Source organism: Streptopelia decaocto (genome assembly GCF_964273445.1).
Source record: "Streptopelia decaocto genome assembly, chromosome: 8".
Classification (NCBI taxonomy): Eukaryota; Metazoa; Chordata; class Aves; order Columbiformes; family Columbidae; genus Streptopelia; species Streptopelia decaocto.
In genome coordinates this window covers 12,754,743-12,771,546 of record NC_138662.1, presented here as the reverse complement: position 1 = coordinate 12,771,546, position 16,804 = coordinate 12,754,743, and the positions used below count along the sequence as shown (strand labels likewise).

The 16,804-nt window shown below is 38.6% G+C and overlaps 1 protein-coding gene across 1 annotated transcript in view; it reads right to left on the bottom strand.

Moving 5' to 3' along the window:
* Positions 1–16,556, bottom strand: part of MDFIC2 (MyoD family inhibitor domain containing 2) — a gene marked incomplete at both ends in the record, with an annotated part of 45,760 nt that extends 29,204 nt beyond the window's left edge. The window contains one exon of the mRNA XM_082060060.1: positions 16,469–16,556. Within this exon, the coding sequence (XP_081916186.1) occupies positions 16,469–16,556 (88 nt within the window). The remainder of the gene's footprint in view (positions 1–16,468) is intronic.
* Between the last annotated feature and the right edge of the window lie 248 nt (positions 16,557–16,804).

Here is a 16,804-nt window from a genome sequence, read left to right as displayed (position 1 = left end):
TGCTCTTGAACTCTGGTGAATTTTAATGGCAATATTAAAGAGGTACTATTAAGACTACTTAAAAGAACTATTTGTAAAAAGTGTCTCCAGTTGGGGGGGGGGGGAAGGGGTGTTAAATTGCCTTTTTTTATTCAGTGTGCACAATTGTTTATTTGAATGGTTTTGTATATTACAAATTAATATGTATTAGAAGCTGAAAAGATCACATAATAATTCCAATAGTCGTTGGATATGGGAGAACTTGCGCCATTTAGGCAAAGCAAATAGACTTGTTATCCAGCCATAATTTAGGTAGTTGTCACCATAGTGCAAATAATGATTTTATGAGGTACATTTGGGACAACTGGATTAAAAAAAAAAAAGAAAAGTAATTGAAAGCAGCTATCTAAACAGTTTTAGGGTAAATTTACATACATTCCAAGGCAAACTCCATGTCAATGACTCCAGTGTAGTACCTAGCTGATGACAATTACTGTTGCTTTCCTGGTAGTCAAATGGAATCAAGGACTTGGAAGTATTTGCAGGATGTGGTTTTAACTTTACATACAATCTGCATTACAGTGGGACACCTATGGGAGAAGGTCACTGTGGCCAGTCCTGGAAAGAGACTTCTTGAAACTTGTGTACAAGACTGTTAGCATCTGCTGTCTCAAAAGTGTATTTTCTGGACTGAAATTGTAGTCCAGAGCTCATAAAATTAAATGGAAGATTTTGAACAGGCTGGGATTGCATAAACTAGGTTATCACAGGCCAAAATAGAAATTGCTGCCACTTAGGGATTTTTGGAAGAGAATTGAAAGAGTAACAAAACAAATACTAGAAAATGAGACTGAGAAACAGAGAAAGCCAGGTTCTAACAGTTCAGTACCAGCATTTTTATTAAGAGCTCAGCCTTCCTGTTGTTAAAAATCAATAGCAGTCCTTTGTGATCTTTACCTCACCTACAGCTACTAATTTTGTGTGCTACAATTATTACTGTTTATTTCTTGGAAACATGCAGAGAATATCTTTATTAAGAGGTCCTGGACACTGGCAACTGCAGTAAAGGATCTCAGCTACCCAGAAAGCTGCATATTTAGAATATCCAGGTGTTACTTCCAACTCAGGATATTCTATGATTCTATGATCTAACAAATACCTAATTTAACATTGGGTGTAAAAGTTTACTGTTGTCTCAATCTATAGGATGCCTGAGTCCCTCAGAATAAGTGGTGGTATAGGGGAAGATGAAACACGTCTGCAAAGTTGGGATCTAAACTGATCTGAAGTTTAAAAAGGCTCTGGGCTGAACTTTCACCTGGTTTGCTGTAGAGTATGTTCTTGTCCCGATGTCCAAATCAAAGAATTCATTTTACACTTCTAATTGCTTCTCCTCCACTCCTATTAATTACCTTCATGGAGCAAATAGTCTGTTTTAGTGGTTAATAACTGAAAAGGATTTGAGACTCTCAAATGAAAAATAAGAGTTTGTGATTTTTTTTTTTTGTTGTTGTTTTACCTGATTAGGAAAAAGAAAGTGCCCAAGTAGAGCTGGACATCATGAATCTTTTGACGTAGCAATTGTCTTATACTTAAGTATTCATGAGTATAGTCTGAAAATGCTTTCTTGGAAATATTCAGTTTTCATCTGAGAATAAGTGTCTCTTTCCATTAGTTTTTATTTCTTCCTTTTGCTGCAGACAAACTGGAATATTACAAAGGGCAAATCCATGAAACTTTCTCCAACTCTCCCTCAGGGAGGGAAAGCAGGCTTTTTAATCTTAAAATGACAGTATTTCAGTTGTGCAAAAAATGCCTTTCATTTTTGCATAAGCCATCACATTGAAAAATCTAGGCTGACCTATTGTGGCAGGAGAGAAGGCGAGGGTTTATTTGACTGTAGCATGCTTGTGTAAACTCACATACAGATAGATTTAGACATCACTGCATGTAAATACAATCCCCATGGGCAAATAGAGCTTTTTTCTGTCAATGGAATCACACTATGACTAGCAGTTTTTTGCTGTTATCTCAGGGTATAGCAGTGTTTTCTAGATTAAGCAACAAACCATAATGGCCAGCTGCTCAAAGTGCATCTCCTTGGGTACCAGATCACCCCAGTTCTGCCATGACTGACCCAGAGCAGGGTTCTCAGTGCAGCCCGTTTGTAGCAAAGTTGACAAAAGCAACTATAGCTCAAGGTAAACTTTTAAAGCAGAGCCAAATGCAGCCTAACAGGCAAGCTTGGAAGCGATCTGCCAGAATTCAAACCCTGTTCTGCCAGTCTGCTTGTAACTTACTAGTGCAGTCTACACATTGCTCTTGAGATTAATAAATATATAATCCTATATCCCACAGTCCTTTACCACAGTGTTTGAAATATTTCCCATTAACAAAACATAGTATGTGCAGGTTAAAAATATAAATGCAACTCATTGGGGGGGGGGGGGGGGGGGGGGGAGATAGAAAATATGTATTATATTAAAGCCAAGTTTTAGGCTTTTGTGTGAATTCTGAGGAGAAAAATGTATTTCTCCAGGTGGTCTCTCAAGTGGAGGGAAGGATACAGTTTCTTGGCTACACTAGCAATTAGAAACAGGGCAACACTATACCCAAGATGTGGCTTCTAATCTAAGCCAAGGCACTCTTCATCTTTTCTATCAGAAGCAGATTCAGCAACATGCCTAAGCACAAACCTAACTTCAAGCATATGAGTAGTTTAGTGAGTTTACTCTTTAAATCTTGGTCAAAAGAATCATATCCGATGTTTGCTTTTTGTCAGCATTGCATAGGTTGTTTCAGGTTGCATTGCAACCTGTGTAGTCCTCTGCTCTGATTTTATTCAGCAATAATAAAGAACTTGTGTGTGACAAAGAGATGAAGGTGGGGCTAAAGTATGGGTGGATTGAACCCTTGGGAAAAATAATACAGGAAAACTGTATGTGATGAATACATGCATTGCAGACCCATGACATGAAAAGCAAACAGGCCAAGCCACTTGAACCCTTGTGCAATTAAATCTTTTCTTAACATTTTATAGGAATGCTTGAGACTGAAATCAGTACTGCAAAATACTGTCAGAAGAGGAACACTAGCATTATTGACTTCAGTGACCATCTTATGTTCTTTAGGTCTTCATTGTTGACCCTCTGTTGAACCAACTTACACCTGGGCACAGAAATGCAGATGTTCAGTTTGTGTTCTGGGTCTGGCAGGGAGCTCAGTAGCTTGCTAGACACTCTGCCTGAAAGATGAGATTCAAGTTGACCAAAGCCCTTTGTTCTTGTGAGGAAATAAATAGTTCTTACCTAGTCTTTCAGTTCTTGGATTGGAATAATAACACCAATAATTTGGTGGGTGTTTATTTAAGGAAGAAGCTCTATTTCATATAGGTTTATAGAATTGTATACACCATATCTTGGATAATTGTAAGAATGTAGAGGATCCTAACAGGTTTCCTACCATGCTTTAGGGTAGCTTAGACAAAAGCTGGTCTATCAGTTTCTACCTAGGATCTTTCTACTTCATTGGTAGTGTTTCTGGAAAGCTCTTTAATCTATGGAAAAAAATGGTCAAAGAAATTAGAAGCTTGGAATGGGAGGTCTGCTACTTTTCTGCTCACATAAATTGCCTGCAAAACACAGGTGGCCCTTAAAGGGCCGTGTTGGGGTAACAATTCCCCTGGCAGCGCAGCACCACATGTTTCTGCTAGCCCATGCACTCCGTGCAGCTGCACAATGTATCACGTAACGGAGTCAACTGCAAGCACGCTCGCTTGCCATTCCAGTGGGGCCCCGAAAACTGTAAATAGCAATAGGCAAGAAAACTCCCCAAGACACAGTCCTGGCTGTGGGAGCACGAATGCTTGAACCAACTGCCCAAGGCTTCTACTCAATGCATGAGACTTGACAGGTGGCCGTGCCTGGCTCAAGACACTTAGTTTGTCCCAGGCTCTTGACACCATTGCATACCCTGGTCTTGAGTTCAGAGCCTGGCTGTCTGCCAGCATGGCTAAGAAGTTGCTGTGGCTAGCTTGGTGGCTGAAGAGGCACTGTGGCCTGCAGACTTGTGGCCAGACTCCTTGTAGGGTGCTGAGGATAATTGGGCCTCCCAAATCCTCTTGCTGACACTGCACTGAAAAATATTTCCATGAGCAGAAGGGGCACACAGTGTGCATGCAGCTAAACTTTTACTTGTTAGTCCAGTTAATGTCTGAACAGTCCAAATTCTTTAAATCAGAAAAACCTTTATTACATTGTCTGAACTGTTGTACGGTCCACAACTAACCTTCCCAGTAACTAGCCTCTTTATGTGGTGTTTTGCCCACCCTACCCATGGAGTCATCGTAGCAACTGTTGTTGTCCCATCCCACATGACATCCTGAAGCTCCTGCTGTGTTGCCACCTTGTCTATCTTACTCTGTCTCCAGGTAGCCCAGGTAATGCCCACCCAGAGATCTGAAACAGATGAGGACACTTTGGTAGAGCCAGGAGGGATATGCAGTTGGAGGCTTGTGACCTTAAGTAACTCATCTGTAAGGTCTATCAGGTTAAGCAGCAGGAGAGCATGAAGCAGCAATGAGGTTGTTTTCTCGTGTCTATCTCTTTGCCTCCATCCTTATTCAAACACTCTAGGAAGCTGCATGAGAAACGCTTCAGTGTTGCCAATAATAGCTGTCTTGGGCAGCCAGTGGTAAGCCCAAATCTTTATCCTGAACCATTGCTGGTGACTGCACACTGGGCAGTGCCATTCAGAAGGTTCAAACACTAGAAATGGCAAATGGTAGTGACTCGGCTGTGCAGCTTTGAAGAGGACTTTTCCTAGTATTGCTGGGCAGCAGCAAGGAGTCCTGCAAAGAGGAAATCCTATACATTCAATGTCTGCCCTGCACACAGTAGAGAGAAGTCTCTCTCTGGACACTCCTGTTCACGTCCAAATGGGCAGAAGGTGGGTGGAGAGCTGCCAGAGCCTTAGCTCTGCTACCTGAGTTTCTTGCAAGAGTAACTGTCCAGGTATGAGCCAGGAGATACATTAATTTTCACCTCTCTGTTGCTATGGGAGCATACCTTCAGTTGTAAAGCAAGAAGAGTGGGAGCAGTTCTGTGCTCACTGGGGCTTCTGGCAGGCAGGATGGGAGCCAAGGGAAGGTTGGGTTAGATGTTGGCCCCAAAGGCACTGAAGAGACATGTGCATCATTTGTTTTCCTAAAGCTGGTGAGAATATATCATTATAGTTCAATCATTCACTGCTCACTTATCAGACAAGTTTTTGTTTTATGAAGTATGTTCACAGACTAAAAAAAATAAAACCACCAACTTGGGAAAACTATGGCATTTTACATAAAAAACTGTTTTATTTTGTGTGAAATTTAACTGAAATGATCTTAATGACTTATGTAAAGTGAAATATTGGGTTTTCCTTTTTCTTTCTCTTTTAAGTCCTGGTCTCACACAGGCATATTAATGATTATTTGTCAAAATCACACTGTTTGCTTACAAGGTACGAAGGCTTTTTAGACACTATAATGACAGCTTTTGATTCACTTGATAATATTTAGAATAAGCCATAAAAGCCAATCTCTGAACGAACAGACCGCTTTTATTGGCTTTTAGTGCTATTACTGCTATCATAAGTGGTAAATTGGCCTAATGCAAGTAATACTGCTGTGTCATACTGTAAAAAGAAAAAAAACCCACACCACTGCTTAGTTTGATTTTATTTTTTATGAAAAAAAATTTAAGATGTGGAGACTGTACTACCCTCCTACAACTGTTGGTGATTCCATCCAAGTGAGACCTGGGGAAGCTTTTCCTGCTTTTTGGACTTTCTTTGCTTAGTGATTGACACCTCTGATGGGACAGGGCTGATCATAAAGTTTGAGACCAAGTGTGTGAGTCAAGTAAATACCTGAAGCTCACAGGCTATTTATTTATTTATTTAAATCATACATAAACTGCAAAAAAAAAATTATTGCTTAGCTGGAAGCTGAAATGGACACATTTAAAATGCTTTATGCTATATTTTTTATGTGTTGTTTTATAATAAAAATTGTATTTTATAAAATATTAAACCCTTAAAATATCTGAAGAAGACAATACATATGGTCACAACTTTGTCTAACCAGAGTGAGTACTAGGTGCAATAATCACTTTTTCCTGTGGTTCTTTTGCCTGTCGTCTTCTGCCTCTCATCATCTCTTCTATTATTTTGCCCACTCCTGGATTTCAGAGTTTTAAAATTCCAGTTACATACCACTTCTCTTTTTCTTTTAACCAGGAGAAAATTAAAAAAAATTATCACAGCATTTTGTTCGATTTTGTAATATTTTTATATGAGGGAAATTGTTAAGAAGAAACAAAGTGAAAAGGCTTACATTTATTTTTTAGTTTCCATTCTTTTATCTTCCCCTTTGCTCACATACTGTCAAAGTGGACTCTCTTCAGTCAGGAATATTGACTGATTTATCAGTTGTGATGTAAGTTTAGAACTAGCAGTCAACATGCATTATATGTTCATATTACAATCTTAAAGCCATTGAATTTCAACTTGATCTGAGTCAAATTCAGAATTATGTATGTAATAGTGCAGATTGTTCAACATATTAAGCTTCTGTTAATCAACAAGAGAGAAGTTGCAATTTAGTTTAGTATTGACTGCTTTGGTGTTCAATGAGTGTGCAGAGCAAGGGCAGTTCACATGATGGAAAGCTGAAAGAACATCACCAGATAGAAATATGTTACACAAAGCAGTCCTACAAAATTGTAATTACCTGAGGATGCACTTTAAGACTTTTTCAAAGACTCTGGTCAACTTATATCTAAGGTCTATGTAGTAAGACTGAGTGTCATGCAGAGAGCCATCATGAAGTATGGGTTAACAGAGTGAAGTTAACCTTGAAGACCCTTTTTCTGACTGTCAACACAAAGGAGTTAGTAATCCTAGGAAGCCTAGAGATAGGAAATACCAGTCTGAATTTAGCTTTAGTGGTACATAAAAAGAACATGAGGTTGGAGCTGATTTATATGAGAAGCAACAGTGAGACAACAAAGAATGATAAATTATTCTTGTTTTGGGGAGGAAATGTGTATTGCATTTTAAATTTAGCTAAAACTTGAATGTTCTGAAGCCCAATATAACTTCATTATGGTTTAATATGTGGCCATTAAAAAATTAGTCTAATGACAGAGAAAAGTCTATCTGAGTAATAATCACTAATTTTACTGAACGCATGCTTAAAATAATTATTTACTTTCAGTATGCTGTGGGAACAGAAAGAATCATATTCCAGCTGTAATTTTGATGTCCAAGTATTTGTGGCTACATGATAGCATTTTGGCACATATGTTAGTTGCCATGGGTGTGTAACAAAACAGAAAATTTGGTGTCAGAAGGGTTTAACTCCTTTAAGACAACTGTCTACAAAGACCACACAGCAGAAAACTCTTATCTGTAAATCTGGTGTCTGATGAGTTTGCTTCAGTAGGAAGATACTGATTTGACCTGTATTTTACTCTGAACAACTCAAGTGAGCTTATTTACCTAGAATCTACACCTCTGCTTTTATTTTACAGGTGCAGTACTGCAGCCAAATAGGGCTCTTATTTGCATCTTTGCTACAATAGCATTTTCTTTCCTTCTTAACTGCATATAGGCATATTTCAGCAAGAACATAATTTGTCAGTAATCATTTCTCAGACGTCTCAACTCTATCATGGCAATGTTTGTTTTCCTGTAGAGCACAACAGTGCATCTACTTCTTTATCTCTGGAGCCTACTGAGGTATTCAGGCAGAAGTTTTTCTTCCTGCACATATTTCCGTACTGTGTATATTCATTTATGTGTGAGTGAAGAAAACATTATCATGTTTAACTGCTGCAATCATAAGCACATTAAGTAGACAGATAATAAACAATCTATCTGAATTTATGATTAAGTTAATTGTGTCTGTGTTTTTCTAAAGTGTTTATTCAGATTAAAGACTGAAATTAGAATGAGACTATGTAATCAGGAGACCCTGGGAGACGGTTTGACACCTATAAAATATAAATTAATTTAGTTTAGGGGGATAGCAAAGATCTCTGTAGCACTTAAATATTGATTAGGTGGTAAAGAGGCCTTCTGCAATTCTCTGTTGCAGTAAGAGCCTTTGAGAAACTTGGCTGACACTGAGGGCTTCAGCACCTGATTTTTGCATATGCCTTTCCACTGAGATTCAACATTCTATACAGCACATGCAGAAGATGAGGTAACTGGGAGCAATAAGCTGATGGGAGAGGTTAGGAAATGAGGAATTAAAGTAGGAAAACTACTGGAAGGAATGGGGAGAAGGGCCACCTTGATGTACTTATGGCTGCTTCACTTGCATTAGACACCTCTGCCAGCCACTGCTCCTGAGGCAGAGCCGGAGGAGATGCTCTGGTCCCTTCCTGCCTACAGGAGTGAGATCCCTGCTGGTGAGAGCAGCTGGTGGATTGGACATAACCCAGGCTCAAATCCCTCTGCCTGTGCTCAGCAGTTTGTTGAGAAGACCTCCCAAAGTTTTTCCATATTTTACAAGAGGTTCCACTTAAATATGAGAAGAAACTTCTTCACGGTGAGGGTAACAGACTGCCCAGAGAGTTCGTGTAGTCTCCTTCTCTGGAGACACTCAAAACCTGCCTGGATGCCTTCCTGTGTAATCTCATCTAGGTGTTGCTGCTCCAGCAGGGGGATTGAACTAGATGATCTTTTGAGGTCCCTTCCAGTCCTTAACATTCTGTGATTCTGTGATGTGATACCTGGGGACCAGAGTTTTCTTCTAGAAGTTGTGAATTTAAGTCCTTTCATGCAATCATATGTTCTCAGCCCGGATTTGAAGTCCCAGAAATACTCACTAATCACTAAGCTTTTCTGGTAAGGGTTTTATGTCCAGTATTTTATTATTGGACATTTAGAGCAGTCACTCTTAATGTGTAAGTATCTTTCTATTTGGATTTAGTTCTAAATGCTTATTTAAAAAATAGATGGAGAAATAATTCCTTTGAACCTCAGCAAACAATGAATATTTAAATTAATTCCACTTTTCTGTAATATGTTTCATAAGCAGTAGATAACCAGCATGCCCAGGATTTAGCACATCTACTGCATTTTGTTTTGAGTACTTAGAAGCAGTTGTACTTTGGAGAATGATCATAAATCTTCAATGAGAAGAAGGGAGACCTGTTGTTTTTTTTTGTTTTTTCATAATCTAATTCTCTTTAAATATTTCATTGAACCCCTTCAATGCTAAGGATTTTGCTACGCTTCTACATGACTGCCAGTCTGGCAGCTCTACATATCAGTGTATAATCTTGCAGACCTATAAAACACTTTTTGAAAACTGGCACTGTGCTGCTTACATTCATTATTATCCTGACTTCAAGCTCAGGGTAGAAGTAAATCAGGCCTGCATAGTGGTTGTTTTGATGGGATTTCTATCAAGGAATTAAGTTCTATAAATGAACCAAATGTTCATTAATAGGTTTGAAATGTCTGTTTTTCATAGCTTTTAAACATATAATACCCAATTACATTCAAACTTCTTACTGTCTCCTTCCAGTAGAAACTGATAATAGTCGAGGACATTCGCCTTACTACTCCAGATTAGAATGAATACAAATAATTATTTTTTTTGAACTTTCAGAGTAAGGCTGACTAAAGAAACAGACATTTTCCACCTTGAAGAGAAGAAAACCACTATGTTAAAGTGATATATGTATTGGAATCTAAGGCAAATAATATCCCTAATAGCATGCAGTTATACAATCAAATACTAAAAATTCTGAAGCTTCTGAAATCCTTATCACTTTTATTAGTACTGTGCTTTCTTTATCATCCAGGTTACTGAATTCTGTTTAGTACAGGCATCTTTCTGTATTGTATTGCCTTAGATCTAGGAGACCAATTTGGCATTTGACCCTCCATGAATTGAAATGGTAAAAATGAGAGGTTGCTTCATTCCTTCTCCCTCATTGATGCACTAAGATGATTACAGGTATCTGTCCTAGACATACTGGGACAAAAGGAATCTTCTGCAAGCCAGTGTAGCTCTGTTGCTTTAATGGAATTACTCATCACTTTGACACTGACACTTAGGTTAAGATTTTCTGTTCACCACAGTTTGCCATCTCAAGTAGAAAGCACTATAGAGGTCCCTGAATATGTGGATTCTGCTCTAACATGTATGTTGCTGAGTAAATCAACAACTAATGGATGTCTATATTGTTGTTGCGTGTTTTGCTCTACTGATACAACTGAGGGCAAAATTCTGAATATTTTGCCTAAGTACAGTGAAGAATAGAATTGGTCTGGAGAACTTCCAGAGGTGAATGAAATAACATCTCCAGATCTTCTCCAGCATTGACAGTTGAATGAAACAGGCTTTTCTCTCCATTAGTGCAACAAATGTGCTGAAGGTAATCAAAGCTAAATAAGCCTTCACTTACATTTTTACAGTCAATATGTAGCATAGGAGTGTGACTTTAAATTTAACCCTATCACCCAGAGGACTACCACTATCCTTACTATACATTCAATCTACTTTCATGGCAGTATTCAAAGTCTTACATCTCTAAGGACCCTCCAGTTCAAAGATCAAGGACCAGTCAGTTTATAAACCATAATTAGGAGTAGTGAGCTGGGACCATTGCAGATTTCATATACTCCTTTTCCATTGGAAGAGAGTCTTTAAATCTGCTGGTTTACAACTTAAACGAAGGGTTGTCTTGATTAATTCATTTGGTCGTAGTCCTGAAGCTGACAAGGCATCTTCCAGGAATTTGAGCCCCCTGGGATCCTTGTCATCAGTTTTTAAATGTGCTTTTTTTGTGCGTGTGGTATTCTTATCTGGAAACAGTCTGCTTGGATTACAGCACTCATCTTATAAGCATTTGGCATTTTCTGTTACATGAAACTGAGAGATATTTCTTTGCTATCAGTCTTCTGTAAAGCTTTTCAATCCAATGACTTAATTCAGACTGGAAGAAGAGAGTGAAAAAAGCTTCTGGCCTCAAGTCAGCAAAATTCAGGAAACAAGTGTCCAAGCATGTATGTAAAATTGCATTAACTTCTGAGTTTTTAGAAATAATTTCTAAAAATGTCATTTAGCTCCCTAAATGCAGGGATGTGTGTCAGATCAGAACACTCTGCTGAGAATAATCTCCCTGAAACCCAAGTACAAGCCCTGCAAATCAGGTAAAAAGCTGGAAGGTTGTAAAAGAATAGGGAAATTCCCTGGGTGTCTCCAGGACAACTCTCACTTCTGCAAAACCAGTCTCATGGTGTAATGTCCACCCCACTTTGTTATTTCCTGTAAATGACTCTCAGAGCCCCTGGGTAACCAGCAAGAGGGGCATGCTGGGGAAAAGGCATTTCTGAGTGCCGCAGAATAGGATTGTTTTGCTAATACCCCCAGGAATATAACCCTAAGTCCGGGCTGTGGAATGTTTTGGTCTGGTGCAGGTTAGGAATAGTTTGCTCTGGATTTCTGGGATGTACCACTACGAAATGTGGCACAATCTCACCCAATGGGATTACTTCTGGAATAAAGTATTATTTGAATAATGTGAATAATGTCACTACAGCCAGGTCTATGATATGAGAAAATCTCCCTTTTCATATGAACTGTGGTCCTTGGAGGGGTGAAATATAATACTGAACAGAGGCTCTATTTACCACTTAAGCCCTGTTTTATGGTTTAAGTGTTGACCTTGTACTGACCCTCAGTACAGGGCTGAATTTCACCCTCCAGCAAAAAACTGCTGGCTAGAAGAGCCGATTAAAGAAATTGGGGCTAGACTTTTTACTATTTTCAAGACAATGAAAACAGGCTTATTTTAGACAAAAATATTTCTGATTTATGAGAATTTTAGTGCAGAAAGGGGCTATTTTGGAGAAAGTCTTGAGATTAGCATTTCAGTTATATTTTTGGCAGGAAAGTAAGGAAGCCATTTCATTAACTTTTCACTGGAAGTTATATACCGAGGGCATTTGTGTACACAGCTGGGCAGCATAAAACAAGAGGGCTTTGTGTGAAAATATCCCAAAAATAAATGAAATTTCTGTGCAACTTGGATCTGTGTTCCCAGGTTGCTGTGGCCGGTTTTGGATGAAACCGTCGGAGGGCAGTATGAAGCCCTCACACCTTGTCCCTTGCATTTGTGATGGATGGAGAAAGAGTGATCAGACCACTGCTGGCCCCTGTGCAAAATCAGTGCCACCTTTCACAGCTTTGTGTCAGTCAGATCAGCTCCTGCCTGCTCCCACGTATCCATATGGCTGTAATCATCAAGTGATACCAGAAGATTAAATGTTTGTAAGGAACTCCTAAAGCCACATGCTGAGGCTGGTGTGAATTTAGCTCTGCTTTGACCTCTCTTCCCACCAGATGGCTGCTAATCTGGCATTAAATCACCACCATGGTGAAAAGAGGCCTGGTCCATGTGGAAGAGGCAGCTCTGTGGTTGTGGCTGAGCTGTGCAAGGTGGGAGCATCCCTGAGTCAGCCCCTGGGAGTGTTACTCATCCTTGGGCACTGCATTTCTAAAGACAAGTCCTGTGTATCTCCCAGATTCAATAGGACCCTCTAATAACTGTGCTTGATTGAGGGCCCACACAGATGTTTCTTGCTCGGAGTGTGATGGTCTATTTGTTGCACATCTTGTGGGTGCATGAAACAGGTGGGAACACAGGCTCATGCAGAGGACGTTTCTTTAATATTACCTTCAAGTAGCTTTAATATTACCTTAACTTTATTATTACTTTCAAATTACATTGGTAGTTCTTGTACATGTATATTTGTATTTTATACACTTCATATTTTATATCATTTTGTGCATGTCTGGGCAAAATGTGTATAAGTGGGGTAACACAGGTGCTGAGTGGTCCTGCCTTAGTTTTTCAGGGCAGAAATGCAGAAAACTTTGCAAATGCTTCTTTGCAAATGAGCCCATGTTTTGCTCTGCCCTGATGGTTTGTAGATGTTGGCATGGGGAGCTCTCTACTTCCACCTAGAACTGCTTCCCATCTCTGATGAGCTCTTCCCCATGGGAACAAACAAGCAGAGATAACTGCCTGCACTCCTACACAAAATAGGAATCATTCTCTGGCTTTATTTCTGTGTCCCAGACTTTCCTTGAGTCAGTTCACACCAGTGCTAAGGTCAGACAAGCCTAAAAAAGGCCAAGAACTGCCTTTTCTCACTGCTCATTTATGCCAATTCTGGGTGATTTGCATGTGATGGTCTGATGCATACCCTCCAAACACAGGCTTTCTCATCTGTTGTGTGATCTTTAGAAATAATAATCCTGAGGAACATGCCATACTATCAGAAAAGATTGCTGGTGTGAATTCTTCACTCTGAGACATCTTGGGATAGGACTGTTAACATTTCACCATCCTCATTTGCACAATCAAGACAGGGAGTCTCTCATGTTTTCCACATCCAGACTCAAGTGTTAAGGAGGTGCAGAGATGTCTTAGGACTTTCTTAAAGTCTAGCAAACCTACAGCATGCATTGACCAGTCTGCTTCCTTGTTTACATTTTTATTTCATTATAATTCTGGAGTCTGCTAGGTGCTGCGAAGGACCTCAGGCCCTCCATTAGAAAAATGTTTGTTTGGATAAGAAAGAAATAAAAAGAGAGGGAAAATGTGCCAATGTCCACTTAAAAAATACAATCTAGGGCCATGATTATGTAGGTGTTTATCTCCATGACTGTGCTGCCTTGTGCAGCATTATTTTTTCCATGTCATCTTCAACTCTCATCAGTCTTCTGGTGCACTCATGACAGGGATGCAGGAGCACAGAAGTGGGTGCAAGTTGCTTACTGAGAGGTAGAGGTGTAAGTAGGACTACTTATGTTCTTCCTGCTGATAAGATACAATCCTATATGCACAGCCTAATGTTTCTCTAAAATACAATTCATTAGGCTTATTTGGTTTCTGTTTTGCTTTGTGGAAGTTTTCCCTTGGAATGAGGGTTTGATTTCTGCTTTTAGAGGCTTAAAGACACAAGCAAAGTTTCTTCTTCCAAAAAAAGCACAAGATAAATAACCAGCAGCCAGATTAAAATCCCCCTCCCTCCTTTCATGATTAAACAGCCTATTATGTTGAAAGCCAACAAAAAACCAATAGGTACCTTATTTTGGTGTTGACCCACTGCACTACCACCAGTCCATGAGTTATTACTTTGCAAAGCATTGGGAAAAAAATGAAGTCTAGGAAAGACACTAAAGCTGCAGCCTAGTCTATATTTTTTGTTTATTTCTGATTTTATGTGGTTCATGATTGTTTCTTTTAGAAGGAACAAATAATCAATACAAAACCATGAATAAAAATAACTTTTCTTTAAAACTGGATGCTAAAAGAACATATAGTCTTCTTACTGTGCTTGATGGAAACAGTATAAGTCTGTTCTCCACAATTCATTGTTTATTGGAATGCCTGAAATCTATACGTGAGATATTTTTAAAACATTTAAACATAGAAGTTAATCTTCTGCTCCAGACAATTTGCTTCACCATATTCTAAAAACCCGCAGAAGTGCTCAAAGCAAAGAAAAAATATCAAAAATTTTAAATTTCAATATAAGATAAAATAACATGCATAGTTTTATCTCAAAGAAAATTTCCTTTCATTTTGAGACACATTTCACCTCTTTATTGACTCAGCTGCTGTACAAGGCCTTCAAGGCCCAATTCTACCCTATGGCACTTTAGAGAGAAGAGATGCCAATAGACAGCATTTAGCTCTTTCTGAAAGAGATTAGCTTCTCCAAGTACAAAACAATCAAAATGTTAATAATGACCTAGAACCTCTGAGGGAGGTGTAGAAATAAAACATTGTGAATGAGTATCACTGAAGTGAAATGAACTCGGACACGTACAGGTGTGAGAGATGTGTCACCTGGCTTCTGGAACAGCTCTGGACCAGAGGATAAACAACTGTATGGGACTCTGAGAGCCCATGACATTGGTCTTATCCTGTTCAGAGACATGGACCAGTTAAAGTCTGCTGTACCTTTATACCCCTTTCATAAATCTGCGAATCTCATGTTCTTTATTCTGATGGAATATATGTTCAGTTCAGTTACATGTCTGATGTCCACAAGCTAAAGTGCAATGTGCCTTTGTAGGATCAGACCCAGATCTCACTCAGCTCTATCGCTGTGATGCTCAAACTGCAAATTTTCTGCTTGCAGAGATTTGACTGAAGTTAGCTGACACCTTGCAAGCGGAGGACTTTGGGTGTCCAGCCAAACACAGCCTGCATGCTGGCCAGCCAGCTCTGCTCCAGCCTGTGATTTCCATTCTGCAAAGTGCTGCATAAACAATGAGGACTGCAAGGCAGATGCATTAATTTAGGCCTGCTTTATGGCAGCCCCTATTGCAGCTAAACGCTCTAACCTACAATTAACTACATGAGCTTAAAATAGTGACGCAAATTTACAGATGATGCAATAGTGGCTATAAATGAGCCTTTTCTTCAGTATCTCTCTAGTTAATGTTTTCAAAGTATGAGGTCACTTGTTGAGTCTTCCCAAAACACTTTTGTTAGGATAGAATGTAACTGTTCTCACTAAAAAAATAATTTGCACCTAACCACAGATATTTAGTTTGTATCATGTGCATCTTCAAAGTCTCTGCTTTGAGACTCGTTCTTCTTGTGTATATGGAATACAATAAAGTAACTCTGCTATGATCAACAAACTTATGTAAAGACAATAAGATCTGTTCTAACTTGGCAAATCTTTTTTTCCAGCAAGAAATATATCCTAAGAACCTCCTTTCTTTATACATACAGGCATATGCGATAAGAAAACCTTTACAATTGTATGTCTGTCTTCCAAATAATTTAACCAACATAATGTAGTATTTCAAATACCAGTATTTTACACAAATTATTTACTTAATAGCTGTCATTTTTCAGCCTTTAAAATTGGAAAGGTCTCCTATACTTGTTTAAAACTTCTTTGCATCTGAGAGTCTGTATTTCATAAACCGCTAACAATGGATGATATTTTTTTCTAAGATAACACACTGCCAAATTCAAAGATTCAGGGTTGATCTTTACTCAAGTTTGAGAAAACCAAACAAATCTTAATCCAACACAGTAATATCTTAAGTTCATACAAACATTTCATCAGAATCAAGATGATGGTCCATACTTCTTAAAGGCTTTTAGTTCAGATCAAATAAAACATCCCCAGGAATGCAAGGAAATTAGAAAAAATGAGCTTTCAGGTTACTTTAAAACTTGGTAATCTAGGCCTTTCTGTATCATAAGCGAATGTACATGATGTTTCGTAGAAGTTAAGTTATGGAATTTGCATGGTAGAAATTCCCAGCCATATTTAAGTCTGCAAAGTATTCTTATGCCTTTTTTCTTCAAAAAAGATGTTGTTTTTTTTTTTAATAAACAAGAAATATCCCTGAACGCATACCAGTAATTATTAACTCAGCAATGTAACTTACCTTTCTTCAACCAAGAAATATTTTGCTTGCCATGTTCAAAACTTTCTGCTGGTTTGCTATTTACCTTGTCTGTCTCTGCTTCTGACATCTGCAGGGGGGAAGAAAAGAATTTTGGGATGTCAAGTTCTTTTAAAGAAAGTCTCTGACAAAAAAAAAATATGTTCTCTGTTTTTGTTCCTGCTATAATAAATTGTGATTACTTACATTACAGACACTTTTTTTTTAGATTGATGCTATGTAATACCTCAGTCGTTAAATTTATGTTCTGTTCCTAAATGCTTTATCAATATTACATAGTTGCTGTTTGTAGATGGACTCCTTTGTAATGTAACTATA